General features: G+C 48.7%; 1 protein-coding gene across 1 annotated transcript in view; it reads left to right on the top strand.

Moving 5' to 3' along the window:
* The first annotated feature begins 5,253 nt into the window (after nt 1-5,253).
* NTN1 (netrin 1) overlaps nt 5,254-26,078 on the top strand; it is a 211,001-nt gene continuing 190,176 nt past the window's right edge. Inside the window, exons 1-2 of the mRNA XM_073310452.1 lie at nt 5,254-5,325; nt 5,769-6,811. Of these exons, the coding sequence (XP_073166553.1) occupies nt 5,794-6,811 (1,018 nt within the window). The 5' untranslated portion in view covers nt 5,254-5,325; nt 5,769-5,793. The remainder of the gene's footprint in view (nt 5,326-5,768; nt 6,812-26,078) is intronic.

Here is a 26,078-nt window from a genome sequence, read left to right as displayed (position 1 = left end):
GAGGACAGTGTAACCCCGCACCCCAGCCCCTCTCCCTGAGCCAGCTCCCCGGGGACCCTGAAATGTGCTCCATATAAAGGGGGAGCCTGTCCCTAGAGCCATGGCTTTGGGGGCGCCAGGAACATGGCTTGCACCTCTGCCTCGGTGTATGTGCGGGGAGCGGGGGTGGGGTGTGGGACAGGCAAATCTCTCTAACTCCCGTGGCGATTCCGAGTCCTGGGTTAACGTGGCTTTTAATGAGGCTCCTGTAATCCTGCCTTGGCGCTGCCTGGGGAGATGGAGCTGTAAGAGCGCCCGGGGGGGGAGGCTTTCGGGCTGTTTCACGGCGAAGAGTTAACAAATCCATCCAGCAGCAGGGCTGTCAAGGGGGAGAGGGCTGGGGGCCGGGGGCCGGAGGGAAGCTGCGCTCAGGCTGCCGGAGCCCGGCTGCCCTGCAGGGAGAGCGGTTGCACTGCCAAAGACGCCCCGCTGGGCTGAGCAGGAGCGGGAGCAGATTAATCAGGCCCTAATTCAATTTACAACAACCCCTTTTATTCAGCTCGGTGGCAAGGAATTCAAAGAGGGAGAGGGGCGGGGGGAGGGGAGGAGGCGGCTATTCGCGTCGCTTTCCATCCCCCGAGCAATGCTTGTCACCGCGGCGGTTTGCAGAGACAGGGGGCAGCTTGCGGAGCGCCAGAGCCCAGGAGATTGAGTGACAAATGCATAGGGAGCCCGCGCAGAAAGGGCACCTCCGTTGGAGAAATAGAACTGCCCTTTTAATCAAGGGGCTCGGCGGAACGCAGGCGGGGGTGGGGGACGGTAAACAGGGCAGGGCGCTGGGGTTGGCAATGGGGCGGAAAGCTGTGCCAGCCCCGCACCCACTGAGGGCATCCTGGCGGTGCACAGCTAAGCCCACCAGCCTAGAGCGCTGGGCACAGCACCCGGCCTGCGGACACCCCTCCCACCCAGTGCATCTATCCAGCAGGGAGCCATCTCCTGGGGATGCTCAGAGCCCCAGAGAAGGGAGGCTGCCATGGACTCAGTGGCTTTGGATCGGACTTTCCTGGTGCCTGGCAGCGTTTAGGTCTAGCAATATCTCACCTCTTGTATTGGCCGGTGGCATGGTGTGGGGAATGTGCTGGGTATGTCAGTGAGCCTCTGCAAAATCATGTCTGATTCACCCCCCGAAAGGCGTCTGATCCTTGTCTACACGCTTTAGAACAGAACCCTAGCAGTCCGGATTCGAGTACTGGCGTGCTCCCGGAGAATGGGCTTGTTCCCACGCACACGGGAATGACACCTTGGGTTCAGGGAGAGGAAACAACCCGTTGAGGGTGAACACCCCCATGGAGTCGAACGCAGCTAGTGTGAACTAGCGAGAGCCGCTGGGAACACGCGAGAATAGCTCGGCCCACTAACTTTGAACAAGTCTCCGTGTCTTTCCGGAGTTAGAAAAGGAGGACTTGTGGCACCTTAGAGACTAACCAATTTATTTGAGCATGAGCTTTCGTGAGCTACAGCTCACTTCATCAGATGTTTACCGTGGAAACTGCAGCAGACTTTATATACACACAGAAATCATGAAACAATACCTCCTCCCACCCCACTGTCCTGCTGGTAATAGCTTATCTAAAGTGATCAACAGGTGGGCCATTTCCAGGATTTGTGCTGGAAATGGCCCACCTGTTGATCACTTTAGATAAGCTATTACCAGCAGGACAGTGGGGTGGGAGGAGGTATTGTTTCATGATTTCTGTGTGTATATAAAGTCTGCTGCAGTTTCCACGGTAAACATCTGATGAAGTGAGCTGTAGCTCACGAAAGCTCATGCTCAAATAAATTGGTTAGTCTCTAAGGTGCCACAAGTCCTCCTTTTCTTTTTGCGAATACAGACTAACACGGCTGTTCCTCTGAAACCTTTCCGGAGTTAGTAGATCCGCCTGGCAGAGAAACTGGGCGGCGTGTGGGGGGGAATTAGTCTTCTGATGCGGCCCCAAGTTGGACTGAGACCGGAGGGAATTCAGCCCACGAGAACAACCGACAAAAAAATGACACGCGTGCCTTTTAGAAAGAGTTTGATGTGAAAGATTTTAAAGGGGCCGCCACGCTTTTAACGGACAAAATAACTTTTACCTGCCGGGGCCCAGTGCTGTGAGCTGAGGACAGAGGCTATCTAGTGTGCACTGTTTAGCGACAACTCAGGCAGTTTGGCACCCCCCCCCCCCCACAAGCTATCTTCTGTGATCCTGGATGGGAGGGGGGTGGGTAAAGGCACAACCATTCTATCCAAAATCTTGGTATTCCATAGAAAGTCACCCGGGCCAGTCCCCTGATCTCATTTTGATTTATTCTTCGGTTTATTCTTAAATTATTGATGGCTTTTCCTTTACCTGTAATCAGTGTCCTAAGAGCTGGGAGTTTCAGTAAGAAAGAGTGAAACACTGCTCACAATACACACACCATATCAATATTAGTGACACGTTCATAGGTTCATTCAGAATATAGATATGTTTCACTCTTTCAGGATGAAGCTATGAAGTATGATTATTTGCTAGTTATTCATGATAACTTGTTAATTATAGACACCTCTATTGTATAATCTACACTGTAACATAATCCAGTGGGTCTAATTAGTGAGGAACTACCAAAGCCGGAGCACAGGTGATAAGGAATCCGATGCGGAGTCTGGGGGCTTCCTTTCATTTGCGCACTCGAGAGCAAGCATGAGATGCAGCCTTAGCTGGAAGAAAGGGCTACGGGTTGACGGAGGGGGCTCGGCTGTGTTTTTACAGACAGTCGGGAAGACAGGGCTGAGCAGGGAGCTTCTTCCACGCAGGGTGTGACTTGTCGGTGGAAATGAACGTCCCAAGAAGCATTTCCAGGTGTCTAGCTGAAGCCCAAACACGCTGTGATTCATCCCCGGGATGCAAACAAGTGGTTGATTTGGACCTTTTCCCTCCCATGCCCGACGGGAGCCCTTGCATTTGCTAATGCAGCATGATTAGCGCTCCTAGCTGTTCTGAAGCGAGGTAACAATTCACCAAAACACCCGGCGCAAGGGGAATTGGAGTCCAGAGGAGTTTGGGGGTGAGCGAGGGGGGCAGGAGCAGGCGTTGCGCTACCAAATACAATAAGCGCCCATTGTTCGCGCACCCACAACTGGCTTAAAAGGGGCTTCTTGGGGAAGAGCCAGCCTGCAGGGGCCCTCATAACTGGGGTGGCCCTGGTCATAATAGTGAATCCTCGGCAAGTTCAGCGAAGTGACCTTCACCATGGAAAGTACCCTAACGGCACAAATACGCTGAACTTTATACAGCGCGCCTGGGTACGTGTGTGTACAATATGTGTGTGCAGTGTGTGTGTGTCTGTGTAGTGTGTACTGTGTAGACGTGTGTGTGTACACTGTGTGTAGTATGCACTGTGTGTGTGTATACAATGTGTGTGTGTTGTGTGTACTGTGTGTGTGTACAATGTGTGTGAGTTGTGTGTACTGTGTGTGTGTATACAATGTGTGTGTGGGTGTGTATATAAAGCGATTGGGGTGGAAGGAGCTCTCTGATTCGGGGGAGGGGGGGAATAAAGTGAATAGCAGGGTTTCGGAAAGCAGTCTTGCGGGGGAGGGTGTTGAAATCTGCGCCCCTTTCTGACATCTTCCCGGCAGGCGGCTAAGAGGCCCTGTCCTGCCAGGACCCATCGCCCCAACAGTCGCTGGGAACTTCTTTTATGCAGTTTAAAAAGTCCCGTCCCCCCGCCCCCCGCCCACATACAATTTCCTTGTAGGTGTTTTTTTATTTCCCCCGGACAATGTGCTCCCCGGAGAATATACCTGAGACGGGAACCCGTGAGGCTGCCCAGGTCTCGGGGGGGCTCCGGTGCTCTGCTAGGGCCTGCGGACATTTCCAGCTCTATAAACCTGGATGGATCCTATCGTAGGGTCCCTGTCTTCTCCCAAACGCTCTGACTAACCCCGGCGGGGTAGATTTGCCTCTGTTCTCTGCCTCGAGAGTGACCAATTCGTGCCGGCTCGCCCAGTATAACCACGGAGTGCCCCGTAGGGCCTTGCATAAGAGTTGTCCTTGAGAGCACAGCTGTAGGGGCCCGATCCTGCACTCTTTCCTGGGGCAAAACGCCCAGGGAGAGGCCGGAGCAGCCGATGGACGTTCTGCCTGAGCCCGAAGAGCGGGACCGAACCCTGGGTGGAAAGGGTCCCGATCCTGTGTTCACTGAAGCTGATGGGTACCGATTCTGCTCTAACTTTCTCTAGACTCCTCTTTCCACCGACTCAGCAGCGTGCCAAGGCTTTTCTCAACCTCAGACACCAGCGCAGTCCCCCTCCCAGCACCTACTTGTTTATTTAGACATGATTTCCCCGGCTCCCTCTGAACAGGCGCAGCTGCTCCTTCCCAATAGCTTCCCGAACAGACTTGCAGAAAGCTCTGCTCTGACTTTGTCTTTACACCCCGTGCCTGGCATGACACAAAACCCTTCGCCCCGCGGACAGAGTGCAGAGAGGTAAATAACAGTAAGGACCTAACGAGGAGCTAAAGGCTGACGGCCAGATCCCTTCAGGACCCCCAGTACAACCCCCTGCGGAGCCGATAGAGTAACCGAGAGCAGAGTTTGTGCCTGAGGACCCCCCCCCCCACACACACACACCAGCACTTCCCAAGGGAGAGCACGAGGAAGGTCCTTACTACAGTCAAAGGAAGAGAGCAGGGCCCGATCCTGCTGCCATTGCAGTGGGTGGGAACGGCAAACCCCTCCCCCTGCCTCGGCTCCTCTCTTCCTTTGCCTAAGGTTCGTCTTTGCTGCGCTGTAAAACTTTGCTTTCAAATAGCCGATGTGCAGTAAAGAGTCTGCTCTCCCCGATTCCTTCTGTCTGCTCCGTCGCCCCCTGCCCCCTCCCAACGCGCTCCTCTCCCCTCTCTCTGAATTAGATGCTTTGCCTGGTTTCCCCCCCTCCCCATCCTATTGATAAACTACCAGTGGATGTCGTTGTGTTCCTTGTGTGAGCGGAATGTCACTCCTTTAAGATGACCTCAAACTCAGCAGAAGCTGGGAACGTCATTCAGGCTCTCTGCAAGGCGCGGAGAGGGAGGCAGGGAAGGACAGAGTCCCGCCACTAGGGTGTTTTTGGGTGTGTGTGTGGGTTTGTTTGTTTTTTTTGGTCTGAGGATGGGAATGCTCTGGGCTCTTTGAACCACACACCGTTCAGCATCCAGCGCTTCCACTCCACAAGCCAGGAGCGCTCGGCTGAGAGCTTGAAGACGGGCTGTGCCACCTTCCCCGGGAGCTCCAGAAACGTTACCCTTGTGCCTCAGGAGGAAAACCAAACGAGCGAAGAAGGTAGCGTCCCACCTGTTGGTCTCCGACGGCTACAGCTGCAGGGGGGTTAAAGCCACCAGCCTTCGCGGCGGGGGCTAGCTTGGGAGAGGGGGGCCGGGGTCGCTTTGCGCTTCTGATCCAGCCAGGGTTTCTCTGCCTCCAGCAGGCGCAAAGTTCTCCTTCCAACCCGCCAGCTTCCCGCCGGGCTGCAGGCTGGGTTTCCTGGGCAGTGCCCTGGCACGGGAGGCTCTTCCCGTTCGCTGCCTGGGCAGCGATCCCGCTGGATGGGAAGCGCCCGGCTTGCAGAGCCGGTCCCCAGCAGAGCGGGCCGGGCTGCGCTCCGCGCCCCATCTGCCGGGCTGCAGCCTTCCCTCGCCGGCCCGGGTAGCGGAGCCCTTGGGTTTGTGACGGCGGCTTCACCTCCCCGCTTCTCTCTCTCTCTCTCTCTCTCTGTTTGCCGCCAGGCTCCCCGGAGGAGGCGCCCGCAGGATGCCCGGGAAGTGCTGGCGGGTTCTGGTCACGCTGCTGTGGCTGTGGTGCCTGGCGGGCGGCGCGCGCGGCGGCTACGGCATGAGCATGTTCGCGGTGCAGCCGGCGCAGCCGGACCCCTGCTACGACGAGAACGGCCACCCGCGGCGGTGCATCCCGGACTTCGTCAACTCCGCCTTCGGCAAGGAGGTGAAGGTGTCCAGCACCTGCGGCAGGCCGCCGGCCCGCTACTGCGTGGTGAGCGAGAAGGGCGAGGAGCGCGTGCGGACCTGCCACCTCTGCAACGCCTCGGAGCCGCGGCGGGCCCACCCGCCCGCCTTCCTCACCGACCTCAACAACCCGCACAACCTGACCTGCTGGCAGTCGGAGAACTTCGTGCAGCACCCGCACAACGTCACGCTCACCCTCTCGCTGGGCAAGAAGTTCGAGGTGACCTACGTGAGCCTGCAGTTCTGCTCGCCGCGCCCCGAGTCCATGGCCATCTACAAGTCCATGGACTACGGCCGCAGCTGGGTGCCCTTCCAGTTCTACTCGGCCCAGTGCCGCAAGATGTACGCCAAGCCCAGCCGCGCCGCCATCACCAAGCAGAACGAGCAGGAGGCCATCTGCACCGACTCCCACACCGACATGCGGCCGCTGGCCGGCGGCCTCATCGCCTTCAGCACCCTGGACGGCCGCCCCTCGGCCCACGACTTCGACAACTCGCCCGTGCTGCAGGACTGGGTCACGGCCACCGACATCAAGGTGGCCTTCAGCCGCCTCCACACCTTCGGCGACGAGAACGAGGACGACTCCGAGCTGGCCCGCGACTCCTACTTCTACGCCGTCTCCGACCTGCAGGTGGGCGGCCGCTGCAAGTGCAACGGCCACGCGTCCCGCTGCGTCCGCGACCGCGACGACCACCTGGTCTGCGACTGCAAGCACAACACGGCCGGGCCCGAGTGCGACCGCTGCAAGCCCTTCCACTACGACCGGCCCTGGCAGCGGGCCACGGCGCGGGAGGCCAACGAGTGCGTGGGTAAGTCAAGCCCCCGGCCCCGGCCCGAGAGCGCCGGGGCTAAGGCGCGTGGGGAGGCGGGTGTGCCCGGCCGCAGGGACCCCGGAGAGCGCGGGACGCGGGGCCCTGGCCCAGGGGAGACTCGCAAGCGGGCGGGAGATCCAGCCGGGCATGGAGCCTTCCTTCCAGCCCTGAGACCTAGGAGAGGACGCTCAGCCGACCCTGGCCAAGCCCTGGGTGCAGGTTAATCCCCCCCCCCCCCGCTCCCATGCCCGGTGCCGCTGAACGGTGCCCCGGGGGGCTGGGTGGGGCAGGAAGGCGGATCGGGGGGCTCGGCGTCGGGCCCCGCAAGCTGCTAGCGCACGTGGTAGGTGGCCGAGAGGAATGCTGCAGCGGGGTCGGGGTTAGTGCCCCCGCACGCTGGCGGTGTTGGGTCAGAGATGGCCGGGGAAAGCCCAGGCAGAAAGGTGCCTTGTCCCGGCTCACCAAGATCACATAACCCGCTGCAGCCGGGACAGGTCATGTCTCATGAGTTCTGGGTGGGGAATAAGCCTGCTAGTGACACATCTACCGGGCACAGACTAAGGCCCCAGCCCACGCTACACAGGTGCCTCCCCATAAGTTGTGATGCAGAGGAGTTCGAGCCTAGGGAGCAATTGCATCGGTTAGCTCAGACTATACACTGTCAAGCCTGACTCAAATGAATTGCATTCAGACGTGCGCGAGGTTAGGATTGTTAGTAAATATTTATCCAATGACAGCTCCAGAAGGGCAGGGTCACTTTCTAGTCCTGCCTAAATGTAAATAATTCCTCAGTTGTGGGCCATCCAGGCGGCTTTTAAGGCAGACTGTTATAGCCTAGCTGAGAAGCCTCCAGCTCATAAAGCTGTGCATCAGGAACGTTTCAGTGGCTTTATAGCTCCAAAGAACTGACAGAGCTCTGGCAATGAGTCGCCTTCTGAGAACACAGTAGGTGGTGTTTTCTCCAGCTGACTTTATATGAAATCAATTAAAGCAGCAACTCCCTCTGAAGATGTTGTCCCAGCCCTGTGAAGTGCCTTCAATTGGTCCATGAATAGGAGAGAGCAAAGGAGGGTTTGTGTGGAGTTGATGTGTTTGTGTCATTTCTGTCTCAGGCAGAAACACTGGCCAAGCCAATAATACTGTGGGTCTCTAATGAGGGACTTGAATGAGGACCAAGGCTGAAATGAGAAACAGCAGTGTGCTTGGGGGATGATTTATTTAACTGGGCCTGAGGCAAGAAATATAGATCCTCTTGGCTGTAAACAATTCCAATAATCTAGGTTATCATTCAAGAAAGATTCTTAGCGTATTTACAGGCAGTGCTGCAATATTCCGGCATGGGTTGTTCCTGAGAATGACAGGCAGGAGGATGCTTTGTGGTTGGTGGTGTGTAGTTAGTTGCATGTTCTCAGACAAGGCGCAGATATTCCTGGAGCAGTTAGGAAGGCTTCACCCATCCCAGCTTTCCCTTTCCCTTTAAAAGGTGATGTTGACATTCAAGAAGACAAGTGAGTGAGAAATTGGCAAGTATAAGGTGGGCACAGATAGCTCATCAAACACCACTCAGAGGAACCCTTCCTCTCCTAGCCCATGACTTGCACAGCTCTTGCTGAAGTATCTCTCTCCTGGCCTGTAGCATGCCCTGCTATCCCATTCTTGGGCTCCCACACAGCTTTGGCGTGCACCTTATTCCTGATCTCCAGCACCCCCTTATAGTCTGATCCTGAGGCTCCTGCATTCAGCTCTGCCAATGCTGATCTGCAACACTCCCTTGTCCTGAGTCCCCCACATCTCTGCTAATGCACCTTAATCCTGTCCCACAGCAAACCCCCTCCCATTCTTGTCCCGAGGGCATCTCCCCCCAGCTTTGCCCATTCACCTAAATTCTGACCTGTAGACATTTTCACTTTTGCCCCTCACTCCCAGCATTGCCAGTAATCTTCTAATCTAACCTACAACCGCCCCTCTTTTCCAGTCATGCTCCCATACCCCACATCATATTAATACATTTTAAAGTTGGCCTGTAGCAACCCTATTCTACAGGGCTGGCCAGAACGAAAAAAAAAAAAAAAAGAAGAGAGGTTTCAGCATTTGTTTTGGTTTTGCACTGGAGCAAAAACTAGTTCTTTCAAAATATTTGTGCAAAAAATCAAAGAGAACAAGAGTGAGTGAGACCCACCCCAAAGTAGCCCAGTGGTTTGGACACTCACCTGAAATGTGAGAGAACCAAGTAAGTGCCCTAGGCCATGGCTTTTCTGTGGTGAATCTCTCTCTCTCTCTCTCTCTCTCTCTCTCTCTCCTACATTTCCATGAAAAGTTTCAGTTGTGATGAATCAGCATTTTCCTATGAAAAATCCCCAGCCAGTTCTACCATTCTAGTCTTTGGGGTCTTCTAGCCAGAGACTTAGTCATGTCACACGCTGGTAATGCTGCGGTATGAAAACTTGCCCACCAGAGATTAAACTGAGACTCAGCTATAACTCATTTTTACTTGTCATCTAAGCCACATTCCAAGACTAGTTAACATATAACAATACTCACTTATAAAATGCTTCAGCAGCATCACATGTGTTTAAGCACTTGCATATCTTGGGTAGATTCTCAACTGGTGTAAATTGGAGTCAGTGGAGCTATGCTGATTTACACTAGCTGAGGACCTCTTTTATTAAAAGTGCCTTAATGCTGTATTATTCATTTCTGCATCAAATTCTAGCCATTGATGATACATAAGTCTCTGATCCTTCTTACACTGGTTTTCTACCACTGTGACTCCATTGACATTGATGGCATTCCTCTGGGGTTACACCACCATAAACAGAATCTAGCCCTTGGAGAGAAACTTTTTCTGAGTGCTTGTATCATTTGTGAATATTTAATCACATTATTTACAAAGAAAGTATATATCACTTGCCCTGTCATCCAAAATATTCCGCTCCAGTGATAAGAATAACATTGTGCAGCATCTCCGAACAGTTTGTTTTTCCTTTGCTTAAATCATAATCAGATGTGACTTTAAAGAGTATTTAATTTCTGTGTCTTCCTCTTGAACACCAAGAATAATAACAAAGAAAAATACTGGCAATGCACAGGGTTATTTGGCTCACTATGTCTTCTTCCTTTAGAAAATTAATACAGCTAAGATACTTCAAGGTTAATACAGAATGCAGACATATGTGCTTTGCAAAACCTTTTCTAAACCTGTCATGTCAAGTCTACATTTTAGTAGAATTCTACTCTGCCAACATACACACGTTCTCTCTCTTCTGCTATCAATCTACCAGATTTGATAGATAGATAGATAGATAGATAGATAGATAGATAGATAGATAGATAGATAGATAGATAGATAGATAGATAGATAGACAGAAAAAGAAGAATTTAGTCCAGTTTTAAATGGAAATTACAACACAGTCTTAACTGCACAGCAGTTACTGATGTATGTGTGTATACAATAAAAAAGGTTTCAGAGTAGCAGCCGTGTTAGTCTGTATCCGCAAAAAGAAAAGGAGGACTTGTGGCACCTTAGAGATTAACAAATTTATTTGAGCATAAGTTTCATGAGCTACATGCATCCGATGAAGTGAGCTGCAGCTCACAAAAGCTTATGTTCAAATAAATTTGTTAGTCTCTGAGGTGTCACAAGTCCTCCTTTTCTTTTTACAATAAAAAAATTACTCATGGATGTAGGAAAGCTAGATTCTTCTCTTTAGTGAAACTTTGAATTTCTTCCAGAAATAATCCTAAACAGCATGAAAGAGAAAAATATAATGTTTCAGGGTTGGTGACACTTAGCAGAATACAGGAAATGTTTCATTCATCCATGCATTAGATCTTCGACTGGGGTAACTCAGCAGAGTTCTGTTAAAGTCCACTGAACTGTGCTGATTTACACCATCTGAGGATCTAGTCCAGAATGTGTATGTAGGTATATGTAATCTATACACACATGTGTGTAATCTGAAAGAGTGGTGGTACCGATCTTTCTTTTAATGGATATTTTATTCTGGATGAATTGAGGCTTGTGGAAGGGGTATTCACGATCCCTGTGAATTTTTAGGCACCACTGTTTTTCACAGATGGAAGACAAGGAGCTATATTTCATAAATGAGTTACTGGGGTTTTAATAAACGTCCTGTGAAATTTAGAACTTCCTATGTGCCACTTCGGCATTGTATTTTTGCTGAAAATAATTATTAAAAATAAATCACATAAGACAAATGCTCCGAGATCTTCCCAAGTCTGCGGCTGGGCTATAGTTTATGAAAACTAGTTCTGCAGCCGAAACCACGGATTTGCATAGCACAGTTGTTATTTAAACCCTACGCCAAAGATGGCTGTGTGAAATGAGCTCCTTGGTGCCCTGTAGTTCAGTTTGTCTGTTGGGTGTCTACCTGTGTTACAATGGTAATAATGACACAAACAGAGCTATGTGAGTGTGCTCTTTATTTGACTGTTCTCTCAGCTGCAGGACTCAAATGCTTTGCTGCTGAAGATAATTCTATAGAGTATATTGGAATAGCTTTGATGCAGAATAATATTAGGGTTTAATTCTCACTGTGGAAGTTAATGGAATCCTTGGTCACAGGAGTACTAGGAAGATTAAATTCACAGGAAAGGAATGACTACAAAGGGAAAGGTTTGTCTCTTTACCGTGAGTATGCTCATTACACACATTCCTTGGTTTTTATGCTTATAATTTCTACCCTTGTGTAAAAAGTGGCTTATTGGCATTAACCATGTATTGCTGTTTGAGGACACCAAATCCCAAGTCTTCAAAGGAGGTGGTAAAACCAATCCCTTAGGGCCTGATTCTGATCCCACTCACATCAGTGTAAATCTGGAGCAGCTTCAGTGAAGTCCATGGAATTGCCAGGGTATAGAAGTGGCCGAAGGGAACGGAGTCCAGATTCACACATACACTCTGACTGCTTTGTGCCACTTTCGCAACACCTAACCTCTTCTTTTCTGACCAGTTAAACTGGGTTGATGGCTGTTTTCTGTCACTGGCATGGCACATAGCAGCCAGAGCATGCTGGCAAATCTGGCCCTATGTCTTTAAAAGACCAGAATGATATAAAATTAATACAGCAGACATTATGTGGATTAAAAACTGGCTAACTGATAGGTCTCAAAGTGTAATCGTAAATGGGGAATTGTCATTGAGCAGGTGTTTTTCCAGTGGGATCCCATAGGGATCAGTTCTTGGCCTTACACTATTTCACATTTTATCAATGATCTGGAAGAAAATGTTAAATCATCACTGATAAAGTTTACAGATGACACACAAACTGTGGGAGTGGTAAATAATGATGAAGACACATCGCTGATTCAGAGCAATCTGGATTGTTTAGTAAACTGGGTGCAAGCAAACAATATGCATTTGAATATGGCTAAATATAAATGTATACCACTATGAACAAATGATGTCTGGCATACTTACAGGATGGGGGACTCTATCCTGGGAAGCAGGGACTTAGAAAAAGATTTGGGGGTCATGGTGGATAATCAACTGAGCATGAGCTCCCAATATGATACTGTGGCCCAAAGAGCTACTGTGATCCTAAGATGCATAAAGAGGGGAATCTCGAATGGAAGAGGTTATTTTATCTCTATATTTGGCACTGATGTGACCACTGCTGGAATATTGTGTCAAGTTCTGGTGCCCACAATTCAAGGAGGAAGCTGATAAATTGGAGAGAGTTCAGAAAAGAGCCATGCGAATGATTAAAGGATTAGAAAACCTGCCTTATAGTGATAGACTCAAGGAGCTCAATCTGTGTCACTTAAAGAGACAACTAAGGGGTGACTTGATTGCAGTCTATACGTAACTACATGGGGAACAAATATTTAATAATGGGATCTTCAGTCTAGCAGAGAAAGGTCTAACGTGATTCAGTGGCTGGAAGCTGAAGCTAGACAATTCAGACTGGACAGAAGGTGTTAATATTTAACATTGAGTGTAATTAACCATTGGAACAATTTACCAATGGTTGTAGTGGAGTTTCCATCACTGACAGTTTTTAAATCAAGAGGGGATTTTTTTCTAACATCTGCTCTAGGAATTATTTTGTGGAATTTCTCTGGCCTGTGATATATAGGAGGTTGGACTAGATGATCACAATGATCTCTTTTGGCCTTGAAAATCTGAGGGCTACAGGGAAGCATGGTCCAGCTCCTCCTCTTATTGTGAGATTAGCTTTCTTTGGTTTTGTGCTCTGTGTATGGTGTGAAACTACAAACACAATGGAGTTCTGAATAACTTTCATTTTTAATACAATTAATGACCAGCATAGAAATAACCGGGTAGATTAAAGAGTGGCAGTAATGAAGGAGTTAACAGGTGCAACATGATTAGCCAGTGGGTCTCCGTGGGAAATAGCATCTCCAAGTCCCTAGTGTGAAGCTAGTAAGTGCTGTTTAAATGTGTAAACAGTATAGAGCTGTCATGTATCTCAGTTAGCCTACAACATCTGGAGCAGAGCCACTGCTGGGATTCTCATTAACACCTAGTGACCAGGATCCTCCAGCTATTCACATGAACAATATACCAGGCTCGCCACAAGCTAAAGAGAGCCCCTTTCTGCCATGCTGCACTACCTTTGTCATGCCAGAGCTGCCATTTCAATAAGCCAAAAGAAAAGGAGTACTTGAGGCACCTTAAAGACTAACGAATTTATTTGAGCATAAGCTTTCGTGAGCTACAGCTCACTTCATCAAATGCATCCGATGAAGTGAGCTGTAGCTCATGAAAGCTTATGCTCAAATAGAAAAGGAGGACTTGTGGCACCTTAGAGACTAACCAATTTATTTGAGCATGAGCTTTCGTGAGCTACAGCTCACTTCATCGGATGCATACCATGGAAGTGAGCTGTAGCTCACGAAAGCTCATGCTCAAATAAATTGGTTAGTCTCTAAGGTGCCACAAGTCCTCCTTTTCTTTTTGTGAATACAGGCTAACACGGCTGCTACTCTGAAACCTCTCAATAAGCCAGTTTCTTTCCTTTGGTCTCGCTGAGTATTTTACTTCTGAAAAGCAATCACCCAAACTTCTCTCCGGCCGCCAAAGGTAAAAGAAGACACAGAAGAAGGTGCTTTAAAATGTGTATTCCCAGGGTGGATGTTGGAAAGGCAGTGAAAATCATATCTCCTTCCTGAGGAATGCCAGTCTTTCTCACCACAGTTGGTACCTATTTTTTTCCCCTTAAGATGAGCTATGTTTTTTGTTAAGTGAATGTATGTCTTGGAATTAATTCAAGATCACATCCTTAATAGTCTTATATGTTTACACTTCAAAAAGTCCACTTGATTTGGTGTTCTTCTCTGTCAACATGATAATTTCTTTCTATGTCTGTTGTACAATATACAATCACCACATTACATTGCTCTTTGGGTCTAATTTATAGTTACATGAATTCCAAATAGCTTTCTTACCCATAAGAAACATCCCCAAAACTAACCACTTTCCATGCATACAGCTCTTTAATCAAAGATTCTCAAAGCGTTTTTACAAGCATTTGTTAGGAACATAGGAATTGCTGTATCAGAGCATTGGTTCATCTAGTCCAATGTCCTGTCTCTGAAAGTGGCCAATATTAAATGCTTCAGAGTAAGGTGCAAGAAACCCTGTAGAAGATAATTACAGAATAATCTGCTCCCTAGCATAAATTTCACTCCTAACTAAGCTCACACCACTGTAAGGTAGATGAGTGCTATTTTCCTTATTTTAGAGATTGGTAAATAGGCACTGGGATATGAAATGACTTGTTCAAGATGAGAGACAAGGTGGGTGAGGTAATATCTTCTGCTGGACCAACTCCTGTTGGTGAGCGAGACAAGCTTTTGAGCTACACAGAGCTCTTTGTCAGGTCTGGGAAACTTAGGCTATGTCTACACTGCACACTTTACAACGGTGCGGAAGTGCTGCTACAGCCACGCCGTTGTAAAGTACACAGTGTAGCCGCTCTTTGTCGCCAGGAGAGAGGTCTCCTGATGACAAAATAAAACCACCCCCAACGAGGGGCAGTAGCTTCATCGATGGGAGCATGGCTCCCACCGATGAAGTGCTGTCCACACCAGTGCTCTTCATGGTTAAAACTTCTGTTGTTCAGAGGGGGTGTTTTTTCACACCCCTGGGCGGAAAAAAGTTTTAACCACAAAATGCGGTGTAGACATAGCCTTGCTCAGAGTGCCACAGCTAAATACAAGGTGGAACAGATTGTTGAGCATAAGTAGTTAACACATATTTCAAGGGACCTTTCAAGCTGGAGTGGCCCATTAACACCCTTCCAGTCAGGGAGCTGGGGAGTTTGTTACAGGGGTATAGATTCAGGGCCGTCCTTACCCATAGGCAAAGCACACACTTGCACAGGGCACCAGGAAATTTGGGACACCAGCTCCTGCGCAGCTGCGTGCTGCTCCAGCCCCTGCTCTGGTTCTTCCCCAGGCCCCCGCCCCTGCTCTGCCCCAGCCCCGCCTCTTCTCTGCCCCTGCTCTGCCCGAGCCCCGCCTCTTCCCTGCCCCTGCTCTGTCCGAGCCCCGCCTCTTCCCTGCCCCTGCTCTGCCCGAGCCCCGCCTCTTCCCTGCCCCTGCTCCGCCCGAGCCCCGCCTCTTCCCTGCCCCTGCTCTGCCCCAGCCCCGCCTCTTCCCTGCCCCTGCTCTGCCCGAGCCCCGCCTCTTCCCTGCCCCTGCTCTGCCCGAGCCCCGCCTCTTCCCTGCCCCTGCTCCGCCCGAGCCCCGCCTCTTCCCTGCCCCTGCTCCGCCCCAGCCCCGCCTCTTCCCTGCCCCTGCTCTGCCCGAGCCCCGCCTCTTCCCTGCCCCTGCTCCGCCCGAGCCCCGCCTCTTCCCTGCCCCTGCTCCGCCCCAGCCCCGCCTCTTCCCTGCCCCTGCTCTGCCCGAGCCCCGCCTCTTCCCTGCCCCTGCTCTGCCCGAGCCCCGCCTCTTCCCTGCCCCTGCTCCGCCCCAGCCCCGCCTCTTCCCTGCCCCTGCTCTGCCCGAGCCCCGCCTCTTCCCTGCCCCTGCTCCGCCCGAGCCCCGCCTCTTCCCTGCCCCTGCTCTGCCCGAGCCCCGCCTCTTCCCTGCCCCTGCTCTGCCCCAGCCCCGCCCCCACTCCCCTGAGGACTCCAGAAGTGGTTGGGCTCCCTGCACTCACTAGGCCAAGCCTGGGAGGCAGGGGAGCAAAGCAGGCTGGGGCCAGGTCACTCTACTTCCCACAGGAAGTGGCCAGCCCCCCTCCCCCCATCCCCTATGGAGGCCTGGGGCCAGCCCCCCCACCCCCGATCCCCCCCGCAGAGGCCTGGGGTGGGGCTCCACACAGACGCCCCTCGGAGGCCTGGGGCCTCACACAGCCTCCCTGTGGGGGGGGCTGCGTAGGGCACCAAAATAGCTAGGGACGGCCCTGTATAGATTGGTTTCAGAGTAGCAGCTCAAATAAATTGGTTAGTCTCTAAGGTGCCACAAGGACTCCTTTTCTTCCTGTATAGATTGTTATAATAAGCCATAAATCCAGTATCCTCATTCTTAAAGGAAACTGGCCCAACACTTTCAAACAATGAATCTAGGAGCTTAAATTCATAACTTTGCTAGACGTTGTTACAACAATCTATAACCCCACTAACAACCCCCTTCCTTTTCTCCCAGTGACTGGAGGGGTGATAATGGGCCACTTCACCTTGAATGGTTCCTTGAAATATGTGATAACTGCTTATGCTAAACAATCTGTTCCATCTTGTATTTAACTGTGACGCTCTTGAGTAAGTGCTTGTCTACACTTAAGCCTGGTCTACACTGGAAAATTAGGCCAGGTCTACACTACAGACCTATATTGGTATAACTACGTCATTCAAGGGTGTGAAAAGCCACACCCCTGAGCGATGTAATTATACTGACCATGTAGAGCTTCCGCCTCTTGGGGTAGTTCTACCGCCTTGGGGTACCGCCTCTTGGGGAGGTTACCTACACTGATGGGAGAATCCCTCTCAATTCTGTGTTGGTGTAAGTAGTGTCTGCATTGAAGCATCACAGCGCCATAGTGTAGACAAGCCTGAAGTTTCCCAGACCTGTAGAAGAGCTTTGTGTAAGCTCAAAAGCTTATCTCTCTCACCAACAGAAACCGGTCCAATAAAAGATATTCCGTCCCCCACCTTGTCTCTCTAATATCCTGGGACTGACACGGCCACAACAACATTGCTCAGGATGACACACACACAAGATGACACAGAGCCAAGCCCTTGATTCAATCCTGACTCCCAATTATGTGCTTTACCGCTATAGACAATACTTAAAATACAGCCCAATCTTACAACTCACACAAGTCCTTACTCACCGGAGTAGTTCCATTGACTGCAGTGGGATTACCTGCGTGAGTAAGATCTGTTTGCCTGAGTAAGAGGGCCCAATGCATTTGAACTGGTAATACTTCCTGGAAATTCCCTAGCACAGTGGTTCTCAAACTTTTTTTTTCGCGGACCACTTGAAAATTGGTGATGGTCTTGGCGGACCACTTAATGATCTTTCCAAATGTTGTTTGTACCATTAGCTAACTATTGTAAAACACTTTGGATAAAAGCACTATATAAAAAAACCCGTAATAATAATTAACATTTTTTTGTTCTACGAATAAAAGCACACAACTCATATTTTAATATCAGTAGTCTTACCTTTCTAATGTGATGGATGTGCCCTCTCTCCCCTGCTGCGGCAGCCCCCAAGCTGGGGCTGGGAAGAGGGGATCTCTTCCCCGCCACAGAAGCCACAGAGCTGGGGCTGGGAAGGAGGGCTGTCTCTCCCTGGCAGCTGCAGCCCTGGAGCTGGGGAAAGTCACCTCTTTCTCTGGCCGCCGCAGCCCTGCACATCCCAAATTCCCCCCACCCCCTCTTCTCACCTCACTGCCCCCTCCCACCTACCCCCTATTCTCCCCAAGGCCACCACCTCACCTTACATGTGTGTCTTCTCCAGGGTCCAGGCACCTAATTAGTGGACATGCCTGCTCGGCTCCACTAATTAGGTGGGTGGCCCTTCATTCTCTCATGTGTTGCCACCCAGGTGTGCACCTTAGAGGGAACTATCCGCGGACCACCTGAATGGAGTTCGTGGACCACTGGTGGTCCGTGGACCACAGTTTGAGAACCTTTGCCCTAGCACATTCAGCCATTCCAGGAGTCAATATGACACTCACCTTCTTTTCTTGTTCCAAATTAGCTTGTGAGATAGAGGAAATGAGTGTGTAATTCTGATGAAGCTCATGGAGTTCATGCCAGAAGCTACTGTGTATTGGGCTTAAATTTGTTTTAATAATTCTATTAGTGGATTCTTCAGAAAACACCACTTTCTCTTAGGCTATGTCTATACTACAAAATTAAGTTGACCTAACATATTTCGGCATACAGCGGCTGCAGTAATTACATTGTTTGTGCATGTCTTCACTTTGCTCCTTCTGTCGGAAGTGTGTGTCCTCACCAGGAGTGCTTGTATCGATTGTACTGTCAGGGTGAGTCAATGTGGAATGGCTCCTGAAAGCCAGTAACAGTTGACATAATCAACACAGTGTCTACACTGTCACTGTGTCAACCTAACTACTTTGACCTTGACTTTACATCACTCGGGGAGGTGGAGTTATTAAGTTGGCATAGTGGGGCAATTACATTGGCAGGAGCAAAATTTAACTGTAGACACTTCCATAGTTAGGTCGACATAAGCTGCCTTGCACAAACCTAACTCTGTAGTGTCGAGCAGATCTTAGACCTCAGATTTCTGAGTTACATACCGGTTCATCTTTTCCAACAAATGCCCTACACTTATCAGGAAGCAAGTGCTTTGGAAGAGTAAAACTGCTATAAACCAACATTTCAAAGTGGGATTATGTATTTCAGTTTGTAGAGCGCCCTAGGTACTGTATGAATTAGAATACACCAGTTCTAAATAAAATCCACTACCAAACACAACAAAACAAACAAACTGCCCTGCCAAGACCATACAGCCTAGAATAATCACCCATAGATAACAATCATAATAAACCTATTCAACCACCACCAACTTCCCAGCAATACTCCTCCCACTCTCAGCAGCAGGATCACGATCAAAATCCAGAGAGCAAAGATGGGAATTGCAACATGCATTGAAGGGTAACAGACCCGGGCTTAGGCAGACAGAGGTTGGGAACGAAAGGTGAAAAAGTCAGCAGAAGTAGAGTGATACTTCCTGCTTCACTCTGAAATCTTCTTCAGTAGGTGGAGAAGGTGAAATCCCTCACAGAAGCAGTGTTCAGAATGCCAGGTTCCCTGCCATTGAAACCTGAATTAGCCTGAAGTCAGTTTTGTTATTCTTATTACTGGACTGGTCAGACATCTTCCACTGGAACTTTTTTGTCTCCTTTGATGGAAAGCTGGGTTCTCAACTAAATGAAAATTTTCACAGAAAGTATCTGCTTTCCTTGAAAATTTTAAATTTTTCATCAGAGAACCTGAAAACCAAAATTTCAGTTGTCAGCCTCAAATGTTTCCATTTTTGCTATTGTTTGGCTGGAAAAAAAATCAATGTTCACACTTTTGGCTTTTTGATGAAAAGTCAAAATATTCCCTGGGGGAAAAAAACACTTTTCCTGACCAGTTCTAATTCTTATTTATTATTTCAAGGGGCCCACCAGTGTGTTAGAAGCTTTACATGGAAAAGACAGGTCCTGGGCCCAAAGAGCTTATCATCTAAGGATCCAATTCTGCAAAGGGATCCACGCACCCACACCTTTCACCCTTTTGGAGTCCCATCAAACATCAGTGGAACTCCCTCCAGACCTGATCTACCCATGTGGACCTCTTTGCAGAATCAGGGCTTAAAGGATGGATGTGGCATGGAAGTGAGACAATAACATGCTCCAGGAAGAGGAGGGTGAGAAAGGACATGGCTTGGAGATATATTATTGTCGTTAGTTAGTTAGATGTACAACCTGGTGAATCAAATAGGATTTTTTTAAACAGTGTTTTAAAGTGATGCAAGTGACACAGTCCCTGACTTGGTACAGACTTGGGCACGGTGGTTTGTTTACTATTGCAGAGGGCATACCAACATACTAGTAGTTAGTTACATAATATTTCTGTGTTGCTCTCCCCTCTCAACCTTGGTTCTTCAGGTATCATCTGCTCTGCACTGAAGAATAGCTCTGTGTAGTGCTAAAGTTTGTCTCTTTCGCCAACAGAAGTTCGTCCAATAAAGGATATTCCCTCGCCCATCTTGTCTCTCTAATATCCTGGGACCAACACGGCTACAACAACACTGCAAATTGCACTATTTGATCTGTTCCATTCCCGTCAGCGTCTGGCCAACCCAAGCCAATTGCATGCCAGCCCAAACTGTTATAAAGCATCCAAGTCCTTTATAGTGGGAAGGGACTGGTGAAAGAATTCACCAGTGAAATGGCTTCTGAGCTCAAATATTTGCTAGACCATGGTAATGCTTGCGAAAGAGGACAGGGAACCTTGCCCGTACTTTTAACAGATTTAGTAGCATCAGTAAATTAGAGCCACTAGTTTGCTCTGTAACTTTTCATTAATTTTTTTAGTGTTAGAGATAAGAACCGCTGTAAAACACTTCTAAAACTCCCATTAACATGAATAAAATTCCCTCATGGTTTCCTTGGATATGGGAAACACAATTAGATAAATATATACTGCATTGTATTGAGCAAGCACTTTGAACATGACCTCTGTAATTTGTTCCCATACCATTGGCTTAATCTATGGGGCCAGGGCGTGAGATGAAGTAAGCACCTGCACATCTCTCTGACGTCAATGGCACTTGCAGGTGCCCTTTGCCTCTCAGATTTTGGCTCTATATTTTTGTTCGCCTAGAAAATGTTTAACAATAACAACTGCAATCACAGTGTGAAAAGGGAAACATATTGTTTTTTCAGCTACAGGAGCTGGCACAAGATGCACATTAAGTCTCTCGTTGCATTAGGCTGGAGAGAGCCTTGTTTGCCATAGCAGCCTTCCCATGCCTGAGTTGGATCCTACAGTTAGATGTGAGAACAGTCTGCTGGTAACGATGTTCCTCAGCTAAAGGGAAACCGCAGGTCAGGCTTACTGGGCGAGGGGTAACTGATAGACTCTTGGAAAACTGTAAATGCAAAATCCTACCAATGAATAACTTCCTCTCCAATGAACCTGGGGCTGGACTTTAGTATTTCAGTTGTTGCTGCTGGGAAAAAGTTTTCAGGGCAAACCGATTAGAAAAACTATTCTGAGACAGATCTTTAGCTCGTGTCACTCAGCCTAGCCCCATTGACTTCAACAGAGCTTCATTGATTGACACCTGCTGAGGATCTGGCTGTAATTCTACACAGGCATTTGAGGTCTGTTGTATTTTTCCCCAAGGAGTTCCTCAGGTGCTTTATTAAACCCTAGGGTACCCTTCATTTTAACCAGCTTTAATCTTCCTGCCCTCAAAGCTTCATGTCACAGTCATCATTATTCAAGTGCCTAATTTGTAAAGAAAGAGGTGCCGGGCCTCAAGCATTCATAACTGATGCAGCAATCCCAGAGGTGCTGGGGTTGTGAACTGCCAATCCTAGAGGTGCCGGGGCTCAGCCCTGGCAAGCCCTGGCACAAATGAAGCACTGAATTCTTCCCATCAACATTTCTCTTCAATCAGCCTGAGGGGATGCTGTTTAGCAGCAGAAGACTATCTCTCCCAGCTCCGTGGGTCAAGGAATGAGAAGCTGAGACTGGCAACTGAGTCCGAGTCAGGCCTGTGGCAACCCATGGCGCTATTCCATAAGCCATTGGACCAACCCCACATCCCATGCTGGCCTGGAAAATGCATGCAGGTGCCTGCCTGGCAATGGGGAACAGTGCTTTGGGGATTATAACACATTTAGTTATTTATCAACTTGCCAATTTAAATGCCTGATTCCTGTGATTTTTTCTAGAAAACCTGCTGCATGAAAAATATTTTCATTAATCAAGGAGGAGGGAAGAAGCAGGGATGGGAAAATAAAGGTTAAACATTTGCTTAAATTTTATAATAACTCAGAGGACAGTTCAGCAATGGAACAAACTGCTCAGGATAAAATTCTTCTGTCTCATAGAGAAACCGCTAACGTGCCTAATTTTTTCTGCACTCGAGGCTTATGCGGCTCTGGGGACGAGGTCCACTGCAATTGTATTTATTTACTACATGCATATAGGGAGCCCATCATAGTGGAATCTGGGCACATTTGACATGCCCTAATATTGGGTCTATTCATATTTCCCAGTACGAGCAGAAGACAGACCATGCTTCCCTCAGCACTGAAGACAAAGGGCCAGATCCTCAGCTGGCGTATCTTAGCATAGTTCCCTTGACTTCAGTGGAGCTATCCCAGTTGACACCTGCTGAGGATCTGGCTCACAGAGTGAAGAGAGACTTAGTCAGTGAGATAGGTGGCTCCAAGATTTCATGCTGAAATTCATGGGAAGCAAATCTGAGGGGGATTTGCTGAGCTCTGGAGCCCCTTCTGAGCCAGTGGATTCTGTGCTGCTGTGATTTAAGTGTGCCAGCATCTCTATATGGACCTGAATGTGGTATTTTTATATTAGTGTCGACAATGTTCTCAAATCAAAGTGGGCAAAGACCCAACATCCAAAGTGTTGTATTTCCTTACCCTTCACCTCATGTTTTCTTACCTTTAGCTGAGTTTTACCCTCATTCAGTCTTAGAGGCAGTGTGGGCTGGTATCTAGAGCACTGGACTGGGACTCTGGGTTCTAGTCCCAGGCGTGCCACTAGCCTGCTGGGTGACCTTAGGCAATTCACTTCTTCTCCCAATGCCTCAGTTTCCCCTATGTAAAATGGGGCTTGTGATATGTATCTCCTTTGCAAAGCACTTTGAGATCTACTGATGATAAGTTCTCTCTCCCTCTTTCTTTGTGTGTGTGTATATATATATATATATATATATATATATAAAGCTAGGGATTATTAATACAGAGGCTAATGTTTCATACACATGGATTGGAGCGGAAGCCAGAGCTGGTACTTGTCATGAAGGGGTTTGGATGCTGTCGTCAGACAGCTGCACAGATAATCATTATGTTGGGGGCAGGGTCTGTCACACTCATTCTTCAGCTCAGGACCCCATGGAAGAGAAGTGAGAAAGAAGCTGTGAAGAAATGGCCATGCAAATGTCCAGGAAGCCAGAAGCAGTACTGCAGCTTGGGCATTCGTCCTGCTCATCGGTGGATATCACATGCTGATGGCAGGTGGAAGCTTTGAAGCAGCTGTTTTTTCCTGTGATGAGTGGAGACACATGCACTTCACTAACCACAGACCCTTGAAGCAGGATCTTCAAGCTGTCTTTGCAGACATTCTTATCCTGTCTGAGAGCAACACATCAGTGTGGTGCTTGAAATAACAGCATTTATATACAACTGGCATAAAACAAAGACAGGGCTAGTTGCACAGGGCCTGCTTTTCAGAAATGATGAAAACCCACATCTTATTGCATTCTGTAGGAATTGTGGGTGCTCATCACCTCTGGAAATCAACCTCTTCCCCCTTTCTGTGCCTCAGTTTACCCATCTGTGATGAGGGGAGGGCAATGCAATACCCTCTCTTGTACAGTGCTGTGGAGTGTGGGTGAAAAGTGCTATTTATTATTACTATGCCTATGTGTTCAGTATGAGTTTTTTCAAGAGAAAAATGGCAAGTGAGGTCAATGATGCAGTCAAATGAGCTGCATGGACTAAGTGGAGTAAAAGCAAAGCCTCTGGCTGGGATGGTCTACAGGAATTCTACTTCAAAATCCATTCTGTGTAGGAGAATTTGTTTCAGAAGAAACATTTGATCCCAAGCATTACTGAGCACCCATAATTTCGATCAACTTCCAAGTGCTCAGCACCCCTTAGGATCAGGCCCTAAATCCTGGGACAGCCTAAGGAAGGTTCATTCTGCCACATGAGGCAGAATGGTATAATAGGTATGGATGACATTGTTATGAAGGACCAGATGGGAAGCAATATCCATAGAAGTATTGGCCTATAAGCTGGCAGAGTTGCTAACTGTAGTCTCACAAGTGAGCCTTGCACTGGGAGAGCTTTCTCACAGCCTTTTATTCTCGGGAAGCTTAAAGTTAAACTAATTTCCAACAAAAAGGTTTTTACACAAACAAAACCAGCACAGTTAAGCTAAAACAAAACCAGTCTTGGAGGTTTGCCTTCCCTTTAGCTTGTCCACTGCTAATCTCTGCTCTCCTCTCTCTGGGCCAAAGCATGACATCCTTATTCTGTCCTGATTGATACACACTCCCATTGGCTACAAGGGAAGTTCAGCCTGTGAGAGGACTGAGCAAAATCCGATCTTCTGTGATTATCAGGGATCTCGCTTTGAAAAAAGCATCTGGAGTTTAGGCTCTTCTCTCTTGACTGGTTTCCCAATGATACCAAGGTTGCTGGGCTGTCTGAGCCCTGCCTTATTTTCCCAAAGCACACTAACACTTTCTCTTTATGGCCACATGTGGGAAGCAAGAAGTCCTGGCTGGGAACTAGCCCCCTCTTTGCCAGTTCCAGTACCCAGCGATGGATTATTGAAGTGGGGAAGCACAAGCCTTACATCAGGACCTTTGAAATGGTGTGAAATCTTCTCCGGTCTGTAAGATTTTCTGTGAAAATTTGTGGCCAGCTTAGCATTTCTGGTGCTATTGAATTGCAGGCGTAAATGTGGGATGGCCCCAGGTAGGGCATAGGGACAGTCCACAATGCAAAATTGTGTACTGGGATGTTATCTGGGAAGCAAGCACTGACGCGGCCTCATTTCTGCCTTCAGTGGAGTGTGCGCCAACAAAAACACAGCCAATCTCCCAAAGCCAACACCTCTCAGGCTGCCACACCTTAGACGAAGATTAGGACAGGAAACACTTATACACTGTGGTTACTAATAATCATTGCAATAATGACTAACATTTATTTGGTTCTTTAACACAAAGAGTAAGTTCGCTGCCCCAAAGAACTGACAGATTGGAGAGAATTTATGGTATGCGTATTAATCAATTTTCAGATTAATGTTATGCATATTTATTAAACTCATTAAAACATCTTTCCCTTTCTAGGTAGGTTTAGAAATGCCAAGCAGTGTTATCTAGGAGAAAATGATAAGGGCTAGCAATCCCCCGGCCTCAGCCACAGTCCGGAAAGAACATACTGTAGTATCGCATAAATTGTTCAACATCAGGGCGTTACCTTTTCCTCTGAAAAATCCGCCACTGACATGTGACTAGCAGAGTCTGTGTCTAGTACAGCACCCTGTGCCTCTTTATGAGGCCTCTCTGTTATAGCACCCTGACATAAGGCTCCTACACTCTCCCCCCGCCCCCGTGTAATTAAACCCCAGTATAAATGCTTGGCACCTCACAGGGTCTGGGTGTATTCTCCCATAGAAAAGTGTCACAACAGACCAGGAGACATTTTAAATATAGAGGCTCAAATTGGGCCTCCATTTACACTTACACAATCCCACTGATTTTTACCTGGGTTGTATGGGTGTGGCTGAGGGCAACATTTGGTTTAGATCTTTTTACCTGGGCTGCTTCCCAGCTGGCACGCCATGGGAGGGTGCATCCAGCTGTCCCTTGACCATGTCTCTTTTCACCCGTCCTCTCCTCCCTCACACCAATAGCTTTTCAGCTTCACTCCCAGGGCATGCGCCAGGGTAGTCTCAAGGTTGTTCTGGGCATGGCCACGAAGGGTTCCTCATTGCTGTCTCAGCTCTGTTCCAACCATGAGAAACTGCTGGGCATACAACCATGTTTTTTCTGGCTCTGGCAAATCCCAACTCATTGGTCCTCTCTTTCCTATTGCCTAGACTTGGATACATTTGTTCTTAGGCTATAGCCTGTTCAGGGAGGAGGAAACCTAACAAACTCATGGGCTGTATCGGAACTGGCCCCCAGAATGCCAGTCCTAGCAGCCCTGGTGTAAGTGAGAAATCAGTCAAGATAAAGCCCTAAACTCCAGAAGCTTTTTCAAAGGAGGACCCCTGATAATTACAGAATATCCTGAGAGACGGTGTAACCCAGAAGCAGCTCACAAGCTGATGTTTCATTAGGGCCTACCCATAAAAAGCAGCATTTTTTTGTTCTCTCCACGGGCTGAAGAAGGACCAGAACCAAAACTCTGGATCTCTACTTCTGGAAAACTTTGGATCCATATCTGAAATTTGTGGCTCAGCCCCCTCTCTACTGATCGTCGCTGTTAACTTACAAACATTGTTCTCAGAGATTGGATGGCATCACTGGAAAGGCC

This window comes from Lepidochelys kempii, chromosome 14 (genome assembly GCF_965140265.1).
Source record: "Lepidochelys kempii isolate rLepKem1 chromosome 14, rLepKem1.hap2, whole genome shotgun sequence".
In the NCBI taxonomy this organism is placed as follows: Eukaryota; Metazoa; Chordata; order Testudines; family Cheloniidae; genus Lepidochelys; species Lepidochelys kempii.
This window is presented reverse-complemented; position numbering and strand designations above follow the sequence as displayed.